Source organism: Engystomops pustulosus, chromosome 3, assembly GCF_040894005.1.
Source record: "Engystomops pustulosus chromosome 3, aEngPut4.maternal, whole genome shotgun sequence".
Taxonomy (NCBI): Eukaryota; Metazoa; Chordata; class Amphibia; order Anura; family Leptodactylidae; genus Engystomops; species Engystomops pustulosus.
Window position 1 is genome coordinate 198,645,840 of NC_092413.1, and position 25,952 is coordinate 198,671,791.

Genomic DNA, 25,952 nt, shown 5'->3' on the forward strand with positions numbered 1-25,952 from the left:
AGAACACATCTTAAAGGCACAGATCAAAGTGCAATAGTACCCAAACTTTTAACCCATTTGCATCCAATAACATCAGCCCCCAGTCTAGGGGTACCTTCCTTAGACAGTCAGGTGTACCCCACAGCCCTGCAGCTGTGATATATTATTTCTTTGTGGCAGAGCTGTAGATTATTCTATTTTGGACATTTATTAAAGCCCCTGCGACAGTTTTTTTGTCTGACTTTGCACCTTCTTTTCAGTACAAAAGAATGCACATGTATTTATAAAGTGTCCGCAACACATTTGTGTCGCAGCTGCACTGCACCCGATGCAATACAAAATTCTGCACTGAAATGGGTGTTCCGGTACACAGTCGGATCGAGCGCTACATTTATCATGCAGAGTCCAACAGAATTGTGTCCCACTCCCCATGTAAAAGGTGCACCTAAAAATGTTGGTGCACACTGTGGAAGCAATGCAGGGGGCGCCATATTCATGATGAATGTGACCCACAATTCCTGAATCTGCGCCCCCTGCAGACTACACAGGCAAACTGCACCTGTTGCAGTGTAAACAGTTATTGATAAATGTGGGCCAGAGACATCATGTATCCTCCTTTTTTCTGTTCCCTACTGAGGAAGGATCACATGTAACAATGTTGTTTTGGTGATGATGAAATCTCTGAAGCTGCTGTCAAACCCCAAGCGGCCTCTATCCAGGGATCTGTAGAGCGGACAATTCCCATAAGACCTTAGGCCACACACAGCCTCGTAACTTGTAACTACATTTACATGGAAGGATTTAAGAATTCTGTAGTGTAAATGAATGCAGTTTTTTAAATGATTTTAGACATGAGCTGATATAATACTTATACATTAATATAGTATTTTATTTCAGCTTCAGAACTACATGGTGGCAAATGATCAAAAATTCTGGATAAGAAGATGTTTATTTGGAATTTAAAAAGAAAACCTTCAAAAAAGGTTTGCCAAGTGATATTTACTCATTTCTTACTTTATATAGTCCAATTTATTGACCCTAGCAATGCATATTTACCATCAGGTAAGGCTGATGACACGTTGCCTTTTTGTTGTAGTTATATTGGGCAGCACAGTGGCTCAGTGGATAGCACTACAGCCTTGAAGTGCTGGGGATCTGGGTTCAGGTCCCAGGTTCAACATCTGCAAAGAGTTTGTATGTTCTCTCTGTGTTTGTGTGGGTTTCCTCTGGATCCTCCAGTTTCCTCCCACAATCCAAAATATACTGGTAGGTTGATGAGATTGTGATCCCCATTGGGGACAGAGACTGGTGTGACAAGCTCTGTGCAGCGCTGCGTAATCTGTGTGCGCTATATAAATAAAGGAATTTTATTAGACAGTATTCTGATCTGGCTCCTTTTTCAAATTTTCGTCTCACATTTCTTCGACATAACATTTTAACAAAGCAATGTATAAACAATAACAACAATAAAAACAATTTGAACTATAGGGCACAAAGGAATTATTATTATCTTGCTTTTTCGAACGCATTGAAAATGTTCGCTTGCGTTTTTAAAATTGCAATGCGTTATTTGTATGTAGCTGTTTCTCTTGGAATTTGTAAAAAAAACGCAGCTTCTGTTTGTGCAAAAAATTACATGCATTTCAAAATGCAGACTGCAAAGGCATGCGTTTTCAAAAACGCATGTATAATGAAAACGCACATCAAAAAAAACGCACACTAAAAGCGCAAGGTAGAAAACCTTAAGCTAAAACACACACGTTTTTTGAAAACACAACCGTTTTTGACAGGTTTGACCAATTATCTTAATTCCAACTGGTCAAAAACACATGCATTTTCAAAAAACGCATGCGTTTTTTAACGCATGCAGTTTTTGACGGACTGCTTAAAAACGGGCCAGAAACACGTTCAATACGCAAAAAAACCGCAAAAACACAATGAGGCCGCGGTCACATGTTCCGCTAGCGGCACGTTCATGACACGACGCTAGCGCACAGGGGGCGGGTCTGGCCCAATCGCATATGCATTTCCCAGAAAACACATCTCTCGTCGTGTTTTACTTTAGTCCCAGGCTCCAATGATGAGCTGTAAGGTGTCTGTAAGGGCACTTTCACACAATGCGTCGTGTTTTTGATGCATTTTTGACCCATTCCAAAGGCCTTGATCACATGCGTTTCCACTGCATCTGCTAAAACGCAATGGGGGGGATTTACTAATTGTGGCGCAAGCACGTCTGTCGGCATCGGAAATCAGTCTCCGCAAAGCACAGCCGATGTATTTAAGTGGGGCAAGGCTGTTAGTAATTAATGGGTAGACGAACTGATCAGTCGGGCGCCATAAAAATGCCGACATCAATGAGATGTGCCCCAAAATCTTACATGGACTGCGCCTTAATTTAGCTATCAGACCAATTTTTTCCTGGTCTATCGTGCGCCAAAAATTGCGCCTAAAAAAGCTGGCATAATAAACATAAATGTGGAGGATAATGTGGAAAAGTTAGGCCACGCCCACTTGTGCCAAAAAAAGACGGAGGTGTCGTGATAGTCGGAAACATCTTTTCTTTCTGGCGCAAACTCATTATAAATGATCCACAACAGTTCTGTGCCAAAAAAACATTAAAATTCCCGTCATTTTTTTGGCGCAGATGCAATAATACATGTGCCCCAATGTGTGTCAAAAACGCACCAAAAAACGTGATGTGTGAAGCTAAATTGATAATCCTTATTCCCATGACAACACAAAATAAACGCAATACGAACATTAAAATTTACACTAAAAAGATTCCTAGACACCAAACATGTACACGAAGAATGACGCCCAAGCCCTGGCTGTTGGCGATGTCAAACCTGTCGGACCTGTTATTTCTGCAGGTGGAGACCTGGCACCATCTCCCTATAGTTCAATCAATCGTGTCTCCATATAATACAATATTTGTGCCACTAAACCTAAAGCGTGATGCAGCCCATAAAGGGTTACACATATAAATAGCAGCTGACTTCACACATATCTATGGAAAAGTTTCTGAACGTTCTCAGCCCCGGAGAGATGTGAGATAGTAGCGATCACGAGGCAGACAGAAACCAGTGCCACCGCAGCCTAAAACGCTGCTAAAAGGGAACAATCCAGTAAATTGTATCCAAATACTTAGTGTATGCACGGACATCAAATATGGAAATTCATTCAATTATTGATAGGATGGATTCACACATGGCAGACATTTCTGCAACACATCTGTCATGTGTGAACATATTCTAAGTGATGGTATATCACAACAACACATTAAAGTAGGATGGGGAACATCATGGATTATTTAATGGTGGAAAACGACCATACAGAGGATCAAGGAAACCTAACCAATCAGCTGGAGCTAGAAGCAGATGGCTGTGACCTCTATACAGTGGCCATAGAGGAGTACTGCAGCTCCATTCCTATTCAGGAAGAAAGGGTGATGCCACACATGGCGTTTCTGGTCCGTTTTTAAGCATGCATTTTCAGTCCGTTTAAAAATGCATCCGTTTTTTAAAAACTCATCCGTTTTTGACTGTTTACCATGCATTTGGCTGCTTACAACCTGTGGAGATAATTGGGAAAAACTATCAAAAACTGAGGTTTTTAAACGGACTGAAAATGCATGCTTAAAAACGGACCAAAAACGCCACGTGTGGCATCACAGCCATGTGCCTAAAGTTTCACCTCCTTCATAGCTGGCGGCACTGCAAAACAGTAGATTGTGGGGTGCCAGTGTGAGGACCCACCAAATCACACATAGACTAGAGATCAAAATTAAAGAACAATGTATGACCACATGATTTTTTCAGAAATAATGTCATCTCCATTGATCAACATTTGAAAGACTTTTGTAAGGGCCACTACAACGGTGCTTTTACAAAATTACAAAAAACTTTTTGAGTTTAGATGCAGACTCTGGGCTGTGACCATTTAATTGTTTCAATGTTTTCTTTTTCAAGGAACTGCTTTACCTGTTTTGCTGTGTGACAGGGGGCATTGTCCTGAATGAAAATTGCTGGCTGACTGAGTGAAGAACGTGAGGAGGGAACCATGTGTTGTTGAAGAAAGGTCTGATACACACTTGTATTCACTCCAAATGCTGCAGGAGAAAACATTCTCCAAACCATGACACTTCCTCCAGCATCTTTCACTGAATTTGGATTCAGTCTTTCCCAGTTTGTCAATGAACATAGTTATTCGCCATCCGATCCAAAGGAATTAAACTTTTCATCACTAAAATGACCTGTGGACAACTACTCCTCTATCCAAATACTCTTAAACTTTGAGACATTGGGGCCTATTTACTAAGGGTCATGCAGCCGCGAAGTTTTTGGGGGATCGCGCCACTGGGACAGGCATTTAAAAGGGGACTGTGACGCACGCGATCAGATTTTGGCGCATCAGCGCCGGCTTTCATGCGACAGAAATCAGGGGGCGGGTCGTCGGTCGATCCGACTGATTCGGACAAACCGTGGGATTTAACTTAAAAACTGTGTCGCAGAACATGCACTTACATACAACGGGAAGAAGGAGGTGAACTCCGGCGGACCTAAACGGGGAAGCAACACATTCAGGATATCGGGCGCACGATCTTAGTGAATCGCGGCACAGTGCATTATGCACAGACAATGTACTTTCGGAAACTCCACAGGACCGGGTAAGTAAATGTGCCCCATTGTCTGACAATGTCGTGTTCTTGGACTGTTTTTGAACTCTTTTGATAAGGACTGAAAATGCATGCATTTTTAAACAGATGCGTTTTTGTACGTTTACCATGCGTTTGGCTTTAGCATGTGTTTGGTTTTAATCTGTGCCACAGCTGCCTACACTTCTAGAAATGAAGATAAACAAGTTCAAAGCAGCGAAATGCATGGTAAACATTCAAAAATGCATGCTTTAAAATGGTCCAAGAACGCAACGTGTGGCAGCACGCTTACCCTGTTCAGTGCTGAACTGCATTGTTTACAAGCCCTGCCACTTGCATTGCGTTTATAAATGCAATGCAAACTTGGGCAGCACAGTGGCTGAGTGGGTAGCACTTCTGCCTTGCAGTGCTGGAGTCCTGGGTTCTAGTCCCACCCAGGTCAACATCTGCAAAGAATTTGTATGTTCTCTCTGTGTTTGCATGGGTTTCCTCTGGGTCCTCCGGTTTCCTCCCACACTCCAAAAATACTGGTAGGTTGTTTAGATTGTGAGCCCCATTGGGGACAGGGACTGATTTGCCATGCTTTGTGCAGCGCTGTGTAATCTGTTAGCGCTATATAAATAAAGAATTATTATTAACTACATGTGGTTAGTTTTTCAGATAATTAAGGAAATTTGATCCACACTTGCTTTTGGCTTCAAAACTGCATCTGAAAAACTGCATGTGTGAATGCACCATAAAAGCGTTCTTTTACAATTCGTTCATTTATATTTATATCCTGTGCTTTAGAATATATACAATTTATTAAATAAATTTAAAATTCTGCTATTTTACTCCTGTTAGGATATAATCGCATAGGACTACACAATGACCTTGACATTTAAGAAATTGTGTGTTGTCTATTATTTTGATTCCAAGGCTTTAGGGTTTGCTACAATGTATCCAGTCTTGGCAATCCTTCATAAGAAACTGCCTGGACTCTGAACTCTACACTGTGACATCTCATAGAATAATACTTAGAATAGATACATTTGTAACAAAGTATCAGCAGGGAGACGCAGAATATGATAAGGCTCTGAATTCTGTATAGTTTAGTGGGCCGGTGTATTATCCAGTATGTGACTATGTACGTAGTGATCAGACATCGATACAGCTACACAATGATCCAATATTGTCTCAGGAGAAATCCGCCCATAATAATTAATGTAAACAATTGACACTGTTCCCCTGGTTGCACGCTTTAATAATTCACATGCATCTGTTATCACACACCCACACACATGTGCTGTGTCACCAGGGGACTGGTTATAGGACTCATCTGAGCCATGTCTGTGGTATATTAGGTGGAAAATCTGCCTTCTAATACTACAGACAATAATAATCCGTACGCTGGTCCAGGGGAGTATTATTATCATAGTATAGACATAGGGACAATGCTACAAGGACACCAACGTTGTCCTTTTACCTGATGTCACACTGAATAACCGGGCATGTAAAAAACTCACAGCAGATCTACAAAAACTAATGACATATGAATGGCGCAGGGAACGTTTTTATGGATTATTCACTGATAACAGAGACCACAAAAACGGACCCGGGATGTGTTGTTTTTTTTTTTGGGTCCAAGAACGACAGATGATATAGGTGATTGCCTCCAGGTTTGTTTTGAGCATTAGGCCCCTTTTTTGGCCGTTTTTAAGCAGTCCGTTAAAAAACGCATGGGTTTTTGAAAAACGCATGCATTTTATGAAAACGCATCCATATTTGACCGGTTTTACCAATTATCTTAATCTTAATTTAAACGGGTCAAAAAACGCATGCATTTTTTAGCGGACTGCTTAAAAAAAGCCCAAAAACGGATTCAAAACGCCACGTGTGCCACCGGCCAGGTGATGCCACATATGTCGTTTTTGGTCCGGTTTTAAGCATGCGTTTTCAGTCCATTTAAAAACTATGTATTTTAAAAACACATCCCCTTTTGAAAACGCATCCACTTTTGGCCGTTTACCATGTGTTTGGCTGCTTACAACCTGTTTATCTATTAAGATAATTGGGAAATAATATAAAATGGTCAAAAACGCATGCGTTTTTTAACGGACTGAAAATGCAAGCTTAAAAACGGATTAAAACGCCATGTGTAGCTTCACCCTTAGGGTGCGTTCACACAAAAACAATGTAAATGCCCAGGGGTGGGGCATTTAGGAATTTGGGGAGAAAAAAAATGATGGTTCCCTTCACTTAATATTTTGTTGCACAACCCTTGAGACAATCGCTGCAATCACACGATTTCTGTAATTGTCAATGAGACTTCTCCATCTCTCAGCAGGTATTTTGGGCCTCTCCTCATGATGCCTGGGGTGTGAAGGAATTCAGCTCCTTCTAAAGATGCTCAATAGGATTTAGTTCAGGGCTCATAAAAAAACCACATGTTTTAGTCCAATATTTTCCTCTTAGCTTTTCTTGGGTGATTTTAGTTTTTGGATCAAGATTTCTGACCCCGGGCTGCACATTTCTCTCTAATATCACTTGATAGTCTTGATATTTCATTGTATCCTGCACAGATTCAAGACACCCTGAGCCAAATGCAGCAAAGCAGCCCCAGAACATAACGGCCTCCTCCATGTCTCACAGTAGGGACAGTGTTCTTTTCAAGATATGCCTCATTTTCCGTCTGTGAACATGTGCCCTGGGATGTGCCCTGCCAAAAAGTTCAATTTTAGTCTCCTCTGTCAATTGAACATTCTCCCAGAAGCTTTGTGGCTTGTAGTTTTGCAAATTCTAGTCTTTGCTTTTTTATGATTTGTTTTCAGCAATGGTGTCCTTCTTGGTTGTTTCCCATTAAGTCTAATATGGCTCAAACAACATCGGATGGTGCGATCTGACACTGCTGTTCCTTGAACTTGGAGTTCACCTATAATCTCTTTAGAAGTTTATCTGGTCTCTTTTGTTACCATTCGTATTATTTCCTCCTACAGCCACATCCAGGGAGGTTGGTTACAGTCCCATAAATCTTTTCTTTCTGTATAATATGTGCAACTGTAGTCACAGGAACATCAAGCTGCTTAGAGCACAGAAAGTATCTGCAGCCCTACGTACAGAACAGCTGTAGCCCTATATACCGCAAAGTGAGTAGCTGTAGCCCTATATACAGCACAGTGAGTAGCTGTACCCTATATACAGCACAGTGAGTAGCTGTACCCTATATACAGCACAGTGAGTAGCTGTAGCCCTATATACAGCACAGTGAGTAGCTGTACCCTATATACAGCACAGTGAGTAGCTGTACCCTATATACAGCACAGTGAGTAGCTGTAGCCCTATATACAGCATAGTGAGTAGCTGTACCCTATATACAGCACAGTGAGTAGCTGTAACCTATATACAGCACAGTGAGTAGCTGTAACCTATATACAGCACAGTGAGTAGCTGTAACCTATATACAGCACAGTGAGTAGCTGTACCCTATATACAGCACAGTGAGTAGCTGTAGCCCTATATACAGCACAGTGAGTAGCTGTACCCTATATACAGCACAGTGAGTAGCTGTAACCTATATACAGCACAGTGAGTAGCTGTATCCTATATACAGCACAGTGAGTAGCTGTACCCTATATACAGCACAGTGAGTAGCTGTATCCCTATATACAGCACACTGAGTAGCTGTAGCCCTATATACAGCACAGTGAGTAGCTGTAGCCCAATATACAGCACAGTGAGTAGCTGTACCCTATATACAGCACAGTGAGTAGCTGTAGCCCTATATACAGCACAGTGAGTAGCTGTAGCCCTATATACAGCACAGTGAGTAGCTGTAGCCCAATATACAGCACAGTGAGTAGATGTACCCTATATACAGCACAGTGAGTAGCTGTAGCCCTATATACAGCACAGTGAGTAGCTGTAGCCCTATATACAGCACAGTGAGTAGCTGTAACCTATATACAGCACAGTGAGTAGCTGTAGCCCTATATACAGCACAGTGAGTAGCTGTACCCTATATACAGCACAGTGAGTAGCTGTAGTCCTATATACAGCACAGTGAGTAGCTGTACCCTATATACAGCACAGTGAGTAGATGTACCCTATATACAGCACAGTGAGTAGCTGTACCCTATATACAGCACAGTGAGTAGCTGTACCCTATATACAGCACAGTGAGTAGCTGTAGCCCTATATACAGCACAGTGAGTAGCTGTACCCTATATACCGCACAGTGAGTAGCTGTACCCTATATACAGCACAGTGAGTAGCTGTACCCTATATACAGCACAGTGAGTAGCTGTAGCCCTATATACAGCACAGTGAGTAGCTGTAGCCCTATATACAGCACAGTGAGTAGCTGTACCCTATATACAGCACAGTGAGTAGATGTACCCTATATGCAGCACAGTGAGTAGCTGTACCCTATATACCGCAAAGTGAGTAGCTGTAGCCCTATATGCAGTATAGTGAGTAGCTGTACCCTATATACAGCACAGTGAGTAGCTGTACCCTATATACAGCACAGTGAGTAGCTGTAGCCCTATATACAGCACAGTGAGTAGCTGTAGCCCTATATACAGCACAGTGAGTAGCTGTAGCCCTATATACAGCACAGTGAGTAGCTGTAGCCCAATATACAGCACAGTGAGTAGCTGTACCCTATATACAGCACAGTGAGTAGCTGTACCCTATATACAGCACAGTGAGTAGCTGTAGCCCTATATACAGCACAGTGAGTAGCTGTAGCCCTATATACAGCACAGTGAGTAGCTGTACCCTATATACAGTACAGTGAGTAGTTGTACCCTATATACAGCACAGTGAGTAGCTGTACCCTATATACAGCACAGTGAGTAGCTGTAGCCCTATATACAGCACAGTGAGTAGCTGTAGCCCTATATACAGCACAGTGAGTAGCTGTAGCCCTATATACAGCACAGTGAGTAGCTGTACCCTATATACAGCACAGTGAGTAGATGTACCCTATATGCAGCACAGTGAGTAGCTGTACCCTATATACAGCACAGTGAGTAGCTGTACCCTATATACCGCAAAGTGAGTAGCTGTAGCCCTATATACAGTATAGTGAGTAGCTGTACCCTATATACAGCACAGTGAGTAGTTGTACACTATATACAGCACAGTGAGTAGCTGTACCCTATATACAGCACAGTGAGTAGTTGTACCCTATATACAGCACAGTGAGTAGCTGTACCCTATATACAGCACAGTGAGTAGCTGTACCCTATATACAGCACAGTGAGTAGCTGTACCCTATATACAGCACAGTGAGTAGTTGTACCCTATATACAGCACAGTGAGTAGTTGTACCCTATATACAGCACAGTGAGTAGCTGTACCCTATATACAGGCCACTGACTAATTACATAATTGTGACCCCTATGATGCTAATTAATGGACAGACCACCATTTAACATGTCCTTCTGCTCACATTTTTTTCAGGGGAACCATCATTTCTGTCCAGGCCTCCAAGTTTAAAATTTTTAAAAATTCTAGTGTAGCATGGAATGTCTTCCTTTCATTTGTTCTTTTTTTTGTTGTTTTGTCAGATTCATGTTATTCTGTCATTAAACGAGGGGTGCCAACAATTTTGTCCACATGTGTATCCTATCTTTTATAATGCAGATACAGATGACAATGCAGCAGAGGTGGAGGCGCTGCTAGAATAATGGCTCTCCCTTGTACAGCGCTCCATAGGGTTATACAGTATATGAACAGGCGATCCTTACACTGTATTACAGATCTCATGAGTCTTATTTCTGCCAACAGGTAGAAGTTAGAAAATGCACATGTGAACGCAAACTGCCCTACTACAGCAGACGCTGTATGACAATTGTAGTCACCCCCTCCCCAGCTGCAGTATACGCCTGCACCTGCCACCCCCTCCAAATACCTGACATAAAAAGTGCAATGGTGAGCAGAGGAAAATTGCTGACAACTGCTGACTGCTATCCAGGTGGAGAAATTGCGTTACGGCACTTGCCAACTCTGGGGAATTGGGGTGTTATCATTAACTCAATGCTGTGCTTTTCATACCAGGAAATAAGGAAGTGCCAGGATTAGGACTAAATTACAGGAATATATATATATATATATATATATATATATATATATATATATATATATATGTATTAATCAGTTATTGCAGTTACATTCCCTGGCCACTACACAGAGAACAGCGCTGTTCTCCCCTTCTGCACTCTGTGTTGCTCAGAGGAAACCATAAGCTCATCACAGGGGAGCCTGACACCCTGGCTCCCACTGATCTGAAATGAATGACCTATTCTATGGAAACAGGTCTTATTTGGACTTATACATGTCACCAGATGTCAATTTTGCCAGAAATCCAGATTTTATTAATAATTAAATGAATGATTCTTTATTTATATAGCACCTATAGCACTGCACAGTGTCGCCAAATCAGTCATTGTCCCCATGGGGCTCACAATCTAATCAACCTACTAGTATGTTTTGGAGTGTGGTAGGAAACTGGAGGACCCGGAGGAAACCCACAAACTCTTTGCAGATGTCGACCTGGAACTTGAACCCAGATCCCCAGCGCTACAAGGCTGTAATGCAAACCACTGAGCCACCGTGCCGCCCTGATTTTCATGTGAACGCTAAGTATTTTGTAAGTCAGTTAGCGGTCACTGAAGAAGTGTCTTATTTTGTTCTAATATCTATCCGAAGATGGTGACAGGTATGATTATAGACACTGAATTATTCATACAGCGCTCACTTTCTACTTCCTAATTTTCACTTCTTCTTCTACAAAATTCTACTCTGGCTTTTTGGATAAAATTCAACACATTTTTTTATTTTCAATTTTTTTGCAGATACCAAGACCTTAGATAGAAGACACACCACTAGCGTGAAGATAAAGGAGCTGAAATATACATTGAAGGCTCATTCAGCTTCATCTACTCCCCCCCCCTTATTCTCATCCCCCCACAGTAATAAACTCCCCATTACAAGCAAATGAGCTTAGTGATGTAGGAAGTAGTCATCACTGGTTATGACATCATCAGTAACGTCATGAGACCATAATACAGGGAGAAAGACACATAAGGCTTGTTACATCGTAATGATGTCATCATGTGATGTCAAACCCAGACGTGAGGAGAGAATAATCATGATGGTGGTGGCTGATTGCAAGGAGCTGGAATTTGGCTTTCTCTGCCATCCCCTTGCAATCCTGTGCATACAGTAGACATGGATGGGAAGGGGCTGAAAATAATGAAGCAGTTAAGACCTAAGGCTGAGAGAGATGGAGCGTTCACACGTTGCGTTTTCATTGCGTTTTGAAACGCAGAGAGGTGATTTGCCTCATTACAAATGACTATAAACAGTTAATTCCAGGTATTTCTTAAAACAAAATAGAAAATATGATACTGCACGGGGTCAGTGATGAGGAATTGCAATGTAAGAAATCAGAGCAAAAGGCAGATAATAATTTATCTTTAAAAGATGGAAAATCAAAGCCTTAACATTTTTGCTATAAAAAGATGGATACAAAGATGACAACAAGAAATTCAATTTCCCTTAAAAGTTTTGTCTGGAAGATGAAAAACATGGCACCAGGTGGTGTTGTAATACCGGCACAAACCAGGTGTGGTGTTGTTTTTGAGGAAAGCCATGTTGTTTTCACTTCAGGACTATCCCTTTAAGTCCTCATGCACACGACCGTGTGGTCTTTTCTGTTCTGTATATACGGCTGTATTCCGGCCATAAATACGGGACGTATTGCAACAGTATAGCAAAGTTTTGCACTGTATCCGTACCGTATGTGTATAAAATAGAGTGGGCTGGAAGATGAAGGATGTCTGACTATTGCTTGGCTGACAGAATGCACCTCCCACTGGTTCGGGATACTGCACGTATATACAGAAGCATACGGTGCACAGCCGTATGCAGCACATATTTAGCCCATATTTTATACGTTCCCAATGACTTCTATGGGCCGTACGGAACGGAAATACAGTGGAAAATAGGACATTCTCTATATTTTTATACGGCTCACTTACAATACGGTATGGTGGACTATACAGCCATGTACATGGTTGGACGTATTGCGCATTGGAATGCATGAGGACGTATTCCAGCCATATTTATACGGTCGTGTGCATGGGACCTAAGGCTACATGCACATTGAGGTATGCCCGCCGTACTGTAGCACACCCCGCCCCTCTCCATAGAAATACACCACACACGGCGCCATGCTCCGCCAAAAGATAGGACATGTCCTATATTTTTTACAGGCTACGGAACGGTGCGGTGCCGCACGTGTGCTGCACCCGTACAGCGCCGTCCCCCATATGTTCATGTGAATGTAACCTTAGGGTGCATTCACACGTTCAGTTTTTCATATTAAGAGTTTTTATGTCCAAACCAGAAATGGAGTTAAAAAAAGAGCAATAGTGCCGCTCACTTATATGATCTCCCCCATTGTGATCCACACCTTCAAAAACTGCATCAGAAAAACCGAACATGTGACTGCACCCTCAGACTCTCAACCAGAGCTTCATATAGTCTCCTGCAGTGGCCCAGGCACATGAGAATATTTATGGGTTGTAGAATTCAAGAACTTTGTCTGGTTTAATAAAAACACATTATAAGATCCATTTAATAATAAGTGCATGTAATACATGTCCCAGGGAAGTGACCAAATATAATGCGATAATAATATGTCTCATACTTCCAAATTATAGCTGCTATGTACAAGCTCCCCTTCTCCTGTGGATATATAACAGCAGATTACAGTATAAGGAATGCATAAGGCACATATTATGGTGAATTTGGGGGTGATAGGTATGTGGGGTGGCAGCATAACATCATAAGTAATACTGATAATCAATCACAAAATTAAAGATCAAGGGGTCCCACACACTGGTGAGGGACAGCGGATTCTTCCACATGAGTTATTAAGGAGAAATGGCCAGTTGGGGAAACTAGTGAGAAGAGGGTACTGACCCATATCCTGCCTTTGTATTGATACCGTATTAGCATCCCCAGGATGCCAATACAATTTAAGGCTACATTCACACTGCCGCATGGGGGACGTATATATAGGGCCGATATACGCCCCCATAGACGGCAATGGGCGCACGGCGCCCTACGGGAGCGGTACTGTGCAGCACACGTGTGGCACCGTACCCCCTGAAAAAGATAGGACACGTCCTATCTTTTCACAGCATACGGCGCCATATATTCCTATGGAGAGGGGCGGGTGTGAGCAGCGCTCACCTCCTCCCCCTCTCCCTGCGCGCTATGGTACGGCGGGCAACGGCATTGTGAATCCAGCCTAAAGCTGAGATGGAAGAAATAATTTAATCCTCTGCCAATAATTTTCCTCTGCCATCCTGCTGTTAAAAGTGGAATGCTGACCAAAATCCTCCCTGTGTATTTGATAGTGTATTAGCGTCTGCAGGCTGCCAATACGCTTTAAAGCTGTAGCAGAGCAGGGAGTGATAGACTATTTTCTCTGCTATTTTGATCTATTTAAAAGAAGCAGGGCGTTAGCAGCCATAGCAGCCGCTTTGGGGCATGCAGTGTCAGGGGGCCCATCATCCAAACTGACACAATAAAGAATGGAGGATGTGCACTATTATATCTATATTGTACTGCACATTGTCTAGCATAATATGTATATAACATATACTGTGATGTATAATTGCAGTATCTGTGATGTATATACGGAGTCTGTATACACTGTATGTGAGTATGTTGCATATGGCACTGTATGTGTGTGTATATGCACATGAATGTATTTATATGTGATTGTAACTCGCATGTGTGAGTATACTAACATGTATATTTTTTAAGTGGGAAGGGGTAGTAGCCTGCTAGGGGGCCCTGTTTCTCCTAGTTATGCCACTGAAAAGAAGCATAAGTTTGCTTGGGATCCTAGACATACCAAATCCACCGTTGCACAATAAGTTTGGTATATAAACACCTCAGGTGGGGTAGTCAGACTGCATCCAACCACAGCAAACTTCTGAAGACTCTAAACCCACATGTGTGATATTTAGAAGCATCTTACCCGCCATGTAATATCTAAGCATATGAATGGACAGTGTTTTTCTTCTCCCGATACAATGTCTTTCAGTACAATGTAAAATGTAGACACTGTTTCTAAGAATTCTTATCATTCTTGGCATCAAAACTCTTCTGCTGTACGGCTGTTGCTGGCTGGGGTTATCTAGGGTAATCACGCATTTTATGATGAGATGAGGAGTAATACGGACCAGAGCTCATCTTGTCTCCTTTTAAAAAAAAAAATTATTTTAAAATATTGGGGTAGGTTTATAAAAAGTGTCCTAAGGTCAGACAGTGCAGAGTTAGACTAGACCGTCTTAATCTTGCACCAGATTCATATAAGTGTCTGGTGTTGGGTGATAAATCCGATGCAGTTTTGTCTGACTTTGCACTGAAAAGAACGTGCATACTGCTTGTACCCGTATTTATAAAGCATCTGTGCCAGTTTTGTGTCGCGGCTGCTCTGCGTCCGACAAGACAGAAAAAATGTGCACCTAAAGTGGTGAGTTACTGCTTAATCAAAGTTTGCGCCACATTTATTACTGACGTGCCGCACAATTCTGTAGCCACATGAAGAAAGTGCACCAAAAGAAAAATTGGTTCCCACTTCCCAAGCAATGCAGGGGGCGCCAGATTAAAGCTATATTCACACGAACATATGGGGGACGTATGTACGGCCCCCATACATTGCAATGGATTCACGGTGCCCAACACGTGCGGCACCGTACTGCTCCGTACCCTGTAGAAAAATAGGACATGTCCTATCTTTTTATGGAATACGGCGCCGTGCGCCATATATTACTATGGAGAGGGGCGGGGGTGAGCGGCACTGTCCCCTTCCTCCTCTCCCCAGTACTGTCGAGTGCCCGCTGTGCTACGGTACGGCGGGCAACGACAGTGTGATTGTAGCCTAATGAAGACAGTGCACTAGTTTTGATTAATCTAGCGCCCCCTGGCAAACTGCACAGACTAGACACTGTACTAGTACTGATAAATGTGTGCAAAAAAGTGTGAAAGTACAGAGACAGAGGCCACATTTATCAGTGCTTGTGCAGTCTGTACTATGTGCAGTTTGCCTGTGTAGTGCACCGGGGGGCGCCTGATTAATATGGCGCCCCCTGCACTGCTCGGGAAGTGTGCACCAATTTATTTTTTTTGGTGCACTTTCTACATGCTGCAGAATTGTGGGGCAGTAACAGCCCCTTTAGGTGCACATTTTTCTGTCTTGTCGGACACAGAGCAACCGCGACACAAAACTGGTGCAGACACTTCATAAAAACATGTGCAAACAGTTTCCACGTTCTTTCTACTGCAAAGTCAGACGGAAAACTGGCGCAAAAACTTTAATAAATGTGGCCCAATGTATTATAAATAATGACCCCCAAACAAGGTAGAACTCGGTTTGTGTCCTGATGTGAACCTTTTGTATATATTGGGGATGATATGAACCTGTTCAATGTATAAGATCCTTGTGGCATTAATAAGTATTTGGGGCATCTCGAATAGCCAAACTTATAGATCCTACAGGGTGATTGAGTCCACATCTAAGTCCTGATGGTAGGTACTTTAATATTGTGGTTTGAGGGGCTAGTTTGAGGGATATAGGGCAGTTTTTGCTGCTGAAGAGAACTTGGTTGAGATTTGAGAGACACCAAGTCCTGTGCAAACAGATCTTAGGTAGAGGGGAAACTCCTGATTTGCAAGGCAAACATGTGTTGCATATTATTATAGCAGCAATGTAAATGCGATGCGATCCTAGACTTCTCATCCACCGGCAATAGAACAAAATCCTTTGAAGATCCTTATTCAGCAGCATGTCCATTTATAAAATACAGTTTTACTGCTGATTTCTACACTTTGCAAAGAATTGGGTGGATCTGCAATTTTTTTTAAAATTATTATTATTATTATGGATTGCAAAATGTGATCCGTTTCCCTCACATTGATCTCTGGCTACTTAAAGGGAACATGTCACCAGGGACCTAATTTTCACTAAAGACAGGTTACAGAAGCCCATCACACCAGCATTGCACATGTGCCTTTCTGCTTTCTCTAACCATTTGCATTATAATATAATTGTGTGTTATAACTTACCTTGCATCCTGACAGAATCTTCTGTGCAGTCCCAGGGGTTGGGCTTTGGTTTAGACGCATTTCAAAAAACAACATGTGACTTGCCTGTGATGCAGACTACTCAGCTCTCAGCTCCCACCTTTGTGCTCCTGTACAGCTCCACCCTGCCCCATTGTTGTCAGCTCACCAGGCTGTGACCTCTGTGAAGGAACAGGAGGGATTAGGTCTACAGAAGCACAAAGGTGGGGGCCGAGAGCTGAGCAGTCTGCAGCACATGTTGTTTTTTGAAATGCATCCTAACCAAAGCCCAACCCCTGGGACTACGCAGAGGATTCTGTCAGGATGGAAGGTAAGTTACAACCAGAGCCGTAACTAGGAGAGACAAGGCCCCATAGCAGAATTCTGAATGGGGCCCCCCTTCCCACTTCAAAATATGAATATTACATAAATTGCACTCATACATATGCACATATCACATATACCCACACATACAGTTCCAGATACAGAGATACAGCATATACACATCATACACACACATACAGTATACAGTATGTATACATTAATATATATTATGATGTACAATGTGTAGCATAATATGTATATAATGGTGCACATCCTCCATTCTTTAGTGGCAGGTTGGATGACGGGGCCCCCTGACATTGTGGGCCCCATAGCAGCTGCTATGGTTGCTACCCCTGTAGTTACTCCCATGGTTATAATACACAATAATATTGTAATGTAGATGGTTAGAGAAAGTAGAAAGGCAGATTTGCACTGGACATGTAATGGGCATCTGTAACCTGTCTTTAGTGAAAATGAGGTCCCTGGTGACAGATTCCCTTTAACAATAGTCAATAGTAAAATGGTCAAAATGGCCCACATGGCGTGAAGATGCTGTGAAATGGAAAATAATCACAATAATTGGCATTTTTCAAGTAACTGTAATTATTTCAAGACTTTCAAATGGGCGTACATGACCTGAGTCTATCTTCTATCTATCCTTTTTACACCTAAATAACATTGATGGTTACATGTATTTCTGATGATATAGCTATTACAGTATCTGCCAGATACATTTAGGCAGAATATTATACACATGTGATATTTATATCCCGCTTTGGCATTTTACAGCAAATGTTGCAGTCACAACAGGCCTTAGAGTGCCCCAAAGACATCTCTGCCCTATAAGAAGGAAGCCGGTCCCATCAATCTGCTCTGATAGTCGGAGAGACCTGGAACAGATTTTACATCACGGTCTAGTAGTTGTTCTATGCTACGCTGTGAAGGTCGCCCGGATCCTGTACGGAGATTAGGAGTTCATTGTTGAGGTTACTATTGTGTTTTTATTTTGTATTGTATAGAAAATGATACCTATTTAAAGGAAATCTACCACCAGGATGAAAAATTGTAAACCAAGCACACTTACATGCTGATGATCCGCTCTTTAAAAAAATATGCAAATGAGCCTGAGGGGCTCTAGGTTTAATTCACAGCTATCTAGCCTGGGGACTATTCTTGTAAAAACAAGGACATTAGAAGCTAAAAGAAGAGCAGATCAGCATGTAAGTGTGCTTGGTTTACAATTCTTCATCCTGGTGGTAGATGTCCTTTAAATAGGTATCATTTTCTATACAATACAAAATAAAAACACAATAGTAACAACAATGAACTCCTAATCTCCGTACTGGATCCGTACCAGCATGTAAGTGCGCTTGGTTTACAATCCTTCATCCTGGTTGTAGATTTCCTTCCTATTCCTTGTAAACCATAAATCAGTTTGATCCTTGTATGTTTTCTCTTCTACACAATCTGCACAATCTTTTATTGACTATTGGCTGTGCCAGACACCGAGATGTTCAGTGATAAGAGGCCACAATAAGAAACTAAGTAACCTAAGTGTGACATAGATAACTAGCTATGCTGGCACTCCTAGCTATGTAAATCTTACAATCACCCATATACTATGCGTAATAAAGTAAACATATTAACTCTCCATACATCTTAGCAGTGAAAAATGACCATAACAACAGTGTATTTACTGTACATGGAGAGATGGACATATAGATAAAATATACATACTTACATCATCCCTGTAGGATAAACCTGTAGATTTTTTACGCAAATCCTCATGCGAAACATTGAATGTGAATTTAGAAAACTTTACAAAGTTTTAGGACGTTTATGCCAGAAAACTGGCTTAAAAGTCCTAAAATAATCTAAATTGATAGCAAACTGACAACAATTGTAATCATTTCCCCCTTTACGCCAACTCCACAACAAGGGGGCGTGAAAGGGGGCGTCGAAGGGGGGTGTGGCCAGTGGGGGAGTGGCCTGACGCAGTGAAGAAACTGCAAGTGAAAGTTTGCATAGTGCGCATATTTCTACGCCAAGTTCTACCGTTGTGCCGCCCGGCCATTTGCACGGTGCAGTTTTCCCATGAAAAGAAAGTTCCCAAACTTTATTCCCCTAGTGGTATTTATATAATAAAGATATTTTCAACCACCTATTTTCCAATTTTACTCTGTTTTATTGCTGTTTTAGCTCCTATCACTCTAAGCAGACACTTCATGATTCCTCGGTGCCATGAGATGCTGTGTGCTGACAATGTGCTTAGATTACCAGGGTACAGGGTTTATCTACACTTTCATTTAGCTTCTGAACATTCTACTAGTATCTGACACAGAGGAAAATAGAGAGGAGACAGTTCAGGGTCATGAGATGGATATAAGACACAATGGCACACTCAACTCTGCTGCCTCGTTTTTCTTCAAGCTCATTTCTAAAATACCGAGTATATATACTCGGTATAAGCCTAGTTTTTCAGCACAAAAAATGTGCTGAAAAACCCAAACTCGGCTTATACTCGAGTCAAAAAAATAAATATATCTAAACTCACCTTTCCGGTGACCCCTGTATATCTTCTGTGTGATCTGTCCGGCAGCGGCGGCAGGCTATATACACTGGGGCAGGGTCTGGCAGGCTATATACACTGGGGCAGGGTCTGGCAGGCTATATACACTGGGGCAGGGGCTGGTTGGCTATATACACTGGGGCAGGGGCTGGCTGGCTATATACACTGGGGCAGGGGCTGGCTGGCTATATACACTGGGGCAGGGGCTGGCAGGCTATATACACTGGGGCAGGGGCTGGCAGGCTATATACACTGGGGCAGAGGCTGGCTGGCTATATACACTGGGGCAGGGGCTGGCTGGCTATATACACTGGGGCAGGGGCTGGCAGGCTATATACACTGGGGCAGGGTCTGGCGGGCTATATACACTGGGGCAGGGTCTGGCAGGCTATATACACTGGGGCAGAGGCTGGCAGGCTATATACACTGGGGCAGGGGCTGGTTGGCTATATACACTGGGGCAGGGGCTGGCTGGCTATATACACTGGGGCAGAGCCTGGCTGGCTATATACTGGGGAGGCTGTGACCAATGCATTTCCCACCCTCGGCTTATACTCGAGTCAATAGGTTTTCCCAGTATTTTGTGGTAAAATTAGGGGCCTCGGCTTATACTCGGGTCGGCTTATACTCGAGTATATACGGTAATCCTTGTTAGAAGAACATCACAAGAGGCAATAGCCTTGATCCAAAAAAAAAAAAAAATTAAAAAAATTCAGCTGCTCTAAGAAATTTTGCTAAAAAATTAAATATATCTGAGCCGATAATAGTAGTGGACTAGAAAAACAGAAGGTATAACCAGCCCGTACAGGAGAAATGTCATCAGATGGTCCCAGAAGTGGGTGTCACTGATCAGTGATTGGAGCTCTCCCTGTTCCCCAAGTAAAGATATTTTTAATTTACTTGAAGAATACAAGTGCATGAGTATAATCATGTTTCCTGTGATGGAAAAAGCATTAGCTTTTATTGTCCCGGGTGGGATATTCTCAGACGGCCCTTGCAAAGATCGCTGTGCACACGGTGCATTAAAATTAAAATTAAATGATGAAAACAGAAGAAAACTTTTTTAAAAATTAAGAATTTGCACACCATAATCTTCTGATTTAGAACCCAAACCAAATCTTTCGTAATTACTTGGACCACTGGAATATCTAAGACAGCTCCGTCTATTTCTATGAATGGAGCAGGGAAAGATATTTAACCCCTAATATATTGACTTTTGTATTGGAATGTTGGAGTTTTAATTTGTGTTTTAGATTTTTTTCTACAACTTCTGTACACAGAATGATGAAGGTATTGAGGACTGAGACTCCAGAGCAAAGGAACTGCTTTTCTCATTGAGCAAGGAAGAAAAAAATTGTAGGGTTATGTAGTTATTACGTTATTTGAATCCCTAATTTTACTCTATTGGGGGTCATGCGTTGTACAAGTAAAGAGTATATATAAAAATAACAGCGCCTACCGCTACTACTGCAACTATTACTACTAGTACTGATACTACAACTACTGCTGGGCCTTCTGTTAATACTACTACTGCCCCTAAAACTTTTACTACTACTGATATTACTACTAGTACTGATACCACTAATACTACTACTGCAAATATCTCTACTACTAGTACTAGTAATTGATACTACTGCAATTATTACTAGTATTACTGCTTCCTTTATTACTACTGCAACTACCTCTACTACTACTACTATTGATACTACTGCAATTATTACTAATATTACTGCTTCCTTTATTACTTCTGCAACTATCTCTATTACTACTATTTATACTACTGCAATTATTACTAATATTACTGCTTTATTAGTACTACAACTATAGATTCTACTACTGATTCCATTACTGCTACCACTTTTATTACTACTAGTGATACTGCTATCACTAAAACCGCTGCTGATAATATTACTACTTCTACTACTACTGCTGCTATTGTTGCTACTACTAATAATAGTGATGCTGCCGTTACTACTGCTAATACTACTATTGCTGCTGCTATTACTGTTACTACTACTGCTTCTACTTTTACTACTAGACCTAGTTAAATAGAATAACAACAACAAAGTAAGAAAAGATATTATAGTATAAAATAAAACTCATTGGGTGGGATTTATCTTACACTCAACGACAAGCTCAGACGTAATGTATACGTGACCTAAGCAACACTAATTTATGGAACATTTCTAAAAATTTTAGTTTTTAAGTTGTATTTTTTTTCAAAGTTAAAGGGCTTTTACAAGCACTTCTATTACTAATGGTCTATTCATAGGATATAACATTAGTAGTTGATTGTTGGGTTGTCATCCACCCAACTCCTGCATAGTGTAATGGGATGCACTCCCAAACAGCAGTGAGACATCAGAATTGTAGCTCCCATTAACTTCTATTAAAGTTGTGCTGTAGGTCTATAGGGATAGGTATAGGGAAGGATGGACACTACGGTCCATCACACCCGCACTGACCCCCACTATGGATAGGTCATTACTAGTACAAGAGCATTGAAAACCCCATTAAAGAATTAGACAGGACCATCATGCATATGTCATCAGTATAAGATGATGGGGTCCGGACCAATCCTTAATAGTGTTTTCAATGCACTTGTAATAATATTGACCTATCCATAGTGGGGTTTAGTCGGACTCGGCATCCATAAGCCATTCCAGTGCCGGGACCCTTAAAAGCGGACCGAAAACTTTAGCTCCTCTAAGCTTCACTTTAATTTACAACTGGGGCTCCAGAACAACTTTGGTCCTGCACAATGAGGTTGTCATTGACTTAGTATTGACTTCGGTTACATACATCTATAAAAGCGAAATTACGCCCTGCAAAGAGAAATGCTTTATTTTTGGGTTCCAAATGAAAAAAGTAGCACTTGGCAATGTAAAAAAAAATGTAGATATTTTTGTTTGCACATGTTAAAAAGTCTTCATAAACACATAACAATATGTATCACAGTACAGTTGTATGAAACATTCAATCAGCGTAACCCAAAACCACGTGTGGCAGCCTTATCTCACAATGTGCCAGGCTGCCAACACTAGGCTCTGGATGCACCGTAACAAAATTAACCATTGCAGGTCCAATACCTTACCAATTTTGGACCTGCAATGCTAAATTTTCTGCTTGGATAATAGCGATTCTTTTTTTTATATCTGTCATAATCATGGACCTGCAATGCTAAATTTTTGACCCGTTACGTTTCCTTTAGGACTTGCAATGGTAAATTTTGGACCTGTTATGTTTCCTTTAGGACCCGCAACGCTAAATTTTGGACCCGTTACGTTTCCTTTAGGACCCGCAGTGGTAAATTGTGGACCTGTTATGTTTCCTTTAGGACCCGCAATAGTAAATTTTGGACCTGTTATGTTTCCTTTAGGTCTCGGGAATGGTAATTTTTGGACCAGTTATGTTTCCTTTATGACCCGCAATGGTAAATTTTGTACCCGTTACGTTTCCTTTATGACCCGCAATGGTAAATTTTGGACCTGTTATGTTTCCTTTAGGACCCGCAATGGTAAATTTTGGACCGGTTATGTTTCCTTTAGGAACCGCAATAGTAAATTGTGGACCTGTTATGTTTCCTTTAGGACCCGCAATAGTAAATTTTGGACCAGTTATGTTTCCTTTAGGACCCGCAATGGTAACTTTTGAACCTGTTATGTTTCTTCCAGGGCACATCCAGGGCCACGAGTTGGCAGCCTGGCACTTTATGAGTTAAGGCTGCCGCGAATGTTTTGGGTTACGCTGATTGAATGTCCCATAGTATTAAAAAAGTTGCTGCAGTTAGAATCACACACTAAAAAAAAAAAAAACAAGAAGAAGAAGAAGAAGAAGAAGAAGAACCTGTCTGGTTGTCAAGAAACTGTTTTACCCCTGGGTTGTAACAGGTGAAACCAAAACAATGGATACAAAATATCTTATCGCTCCTGTTCTTATAATCTCACATCAGCAAAACAAAATGACACTTATTACAAAGTTCTAAAAGTTTGCAACAAGTCACTGGCTTATGATTGTTGCAGGTTTATAAGGTGTCATCTAGTGAATGATCCTTATTCTGCTCATCTATAAAGATATATCTGCTATATATAAGTTATATACAGGCAGTCCCCGGGTTACGTACAAGATAGGGTCCGGAGGTTTGTTCTTAAGTTGAATTTGTATGTAAGTCGAAACTGTATATTTTATAATTGGAGAATCAGACAAAAAAAATGTTGGCCCCAGTGACAATTGGAGTTTCCAAATTATTGGCTGTAATGGGACCAATGATTATCAATAAAGCTTCAGTACAGACACCTTACAGCTTATCATTGCAGCCTGGGACTATAGTAACATCCAGAGACTTCACCAGAGGTCAGAGGGGTCCGTCTGTAACTATGGGTTGTCTGTAAGTCGGGTGTCCTTAAGTAGGGGACCGCCTGTATGTAAGTTGCGTCACTGACACTGTTGCGTGTCTAATGTTCATGTTCACGTCATGTTCGAGTCATGTCCGATTCTCAGCCACGATACAAACTTGTAACGCGATTCTGCAACTTTTGTTATTTTCTTGTTTATCGTTTGAAGCTTTTATTGAGAGATACAAACATACACACATAGGGAATGGAACGACATGAGTTTTTTTTTCCCTTTGGTGCACGACTTTCACGTCCGTCAATGTCTCAGAACGCAAAAAAAAAGTGGCATCACGTTACCTAAATCGCTCATCATCCCCAGCTGAAGGGATCAGCACAGGGCCCTGGTCTAGTAGATGAGAGGTCATGGGGTCATTAGACCCCCGGAAATAGGTGATGTGCGGCTGACCTCTGTGACGACCCCCCCAGTCCCCGGCTGTCAGTCATCCGCTTACCTGGTCTATAGGCAGCTGCACTGCATGGCTGAGGGGGAGCAGCACCGTGGAGCCTGTGGTACTTGTAGCCATGGCAATCCCTCCAATGAAAGATGAGCAAGATGATGCTGAAGATGTTCACCTTGTAATCCACACACTCCCGGGAGACAACAAGGATCTTGACTGCCGCGAAATCCTGACCCACAGATGTGCACAAACTAACACGGCGCCCCCTCAACTGGAGGCAATTGGGAGATGCAGAACATCCCCCCCTCTTCCAACTGTATTAAAAAAAATGGGGATTCAAGCTGTAAAAAAAAATTAAAATAAAATAAAATAAAAAGATACAAAGTGCTGGCACTTGAGCTCACATTCTGAATAAGCAGCAACGTAGCGATGACTCCAATGCAAACATCCAGGCAGAGAAATGACAAAGCCCCAGCCTCCTGCACCTCCTCACAGCGCTCAGTGCACTGAATGCAGAATTACAGGGAGGAGGGAGCAGGAGCGCGGGGCTGGGAAATCACAAGCCTCATGTATGGAAGCCCAGACAGCACATTCTTTCTTATTGTCATTCTGTATATCACAGCCTCTTCCCTGCTGCTCTCCTGTCACTACAGCTCGGCCCCTCTGCTGCGGGCACCGGGCACTATGTGACGGGGGGGGGGGGGGGGACACTGTATGTCCTTTATTTATAGGAAAATACAATGAATAGGAAGACAATGACATTCAGGACTGCGTCGTGCCGGATGACACAGATACTGTACTCAGGTCACGTGACACAACATTCAGTAATAGGGGGAACTCTGCATTTCTCTGGCTGATCATAGAAGCCGCACAAATCCAACATATAGAGAAGAGTAACTAATAGTGATTTATAACACTGATAATGAATAGTGATACAGCAAACCGAAGGCTTTCATACTATGGGTTCTAAACGACTTCTATTATACGTATCAGTATGATGTGATACAGGGATAATACACACAGTGATGTCACAGTACAGGGATAATACACACAGTGATGTCACAGTACAGGGATAATACACACAGTGATGTCACAGTACAGGGATAATACACACAGTGATGTCACAGTACAGGGGTAATACACACAGTGATGTCACAGTACAGGGATAATACACACAGTGATGTCACAGTACAGGGATAATACACACAGTGATGTCACAGTACAGGGATAATACACACATTGATGTCACAGTACAGGGGTAATACACACAGTGATGTCACAGTACAGGGATAATACACACAGTGATGTCACAGTACAGGGATAATACACACAGTGGTGTCACAGTACAGGGATAATACACACAGTGATGTCACAGTACAGGGATAATACACACAGTGATGTCACAGTACAGGGATAATACACACAGTGATGTCACAGTACAGGGATAATACACACAGTGATGTCACAGTACAGGGATAATACACACAGTGATGTCACAGTACAGA

At 41.9% G+C, this 25,952-nt stretch overlaps 1 protein-coding gene across 2 annotated transcripts in view; it reads right to left on the reverse strand.

Annotated features, from left to right (window-relative positions):
* Positions 1–24,995, reverse strand: part of MBOAT2 (membrane bound glycerophospholipid O-acyltransferase 2) — a 150,676-nt gene extending 125,681 nt beyond the window's left edge. The window contains exons 1-2 of one of the 2 annotated variants that reach the window (XM_072143538.1): positions 24,852–24,995; positions 24,502–24,761 (exon numbers count right to left, since the gene is read on the reverse strand). In XM_072143538.1, the coding sequence (XP_071999639.1) occupies positions 24,502–24,573 (72 nt within the window). In that variant the 5' untranslated portion in view covers positions 24,574–24,761; positions 24,852–24,995. Of the gene's footprint in view, positions 1–24,501 lie in introns of both variants that reach the window. The other variant, XM_072143537.1, reaches the window with a different exon arrangement.
* Between the last annotated feature and the right edge of the window lie 957 nt (positions 24,996–25,952).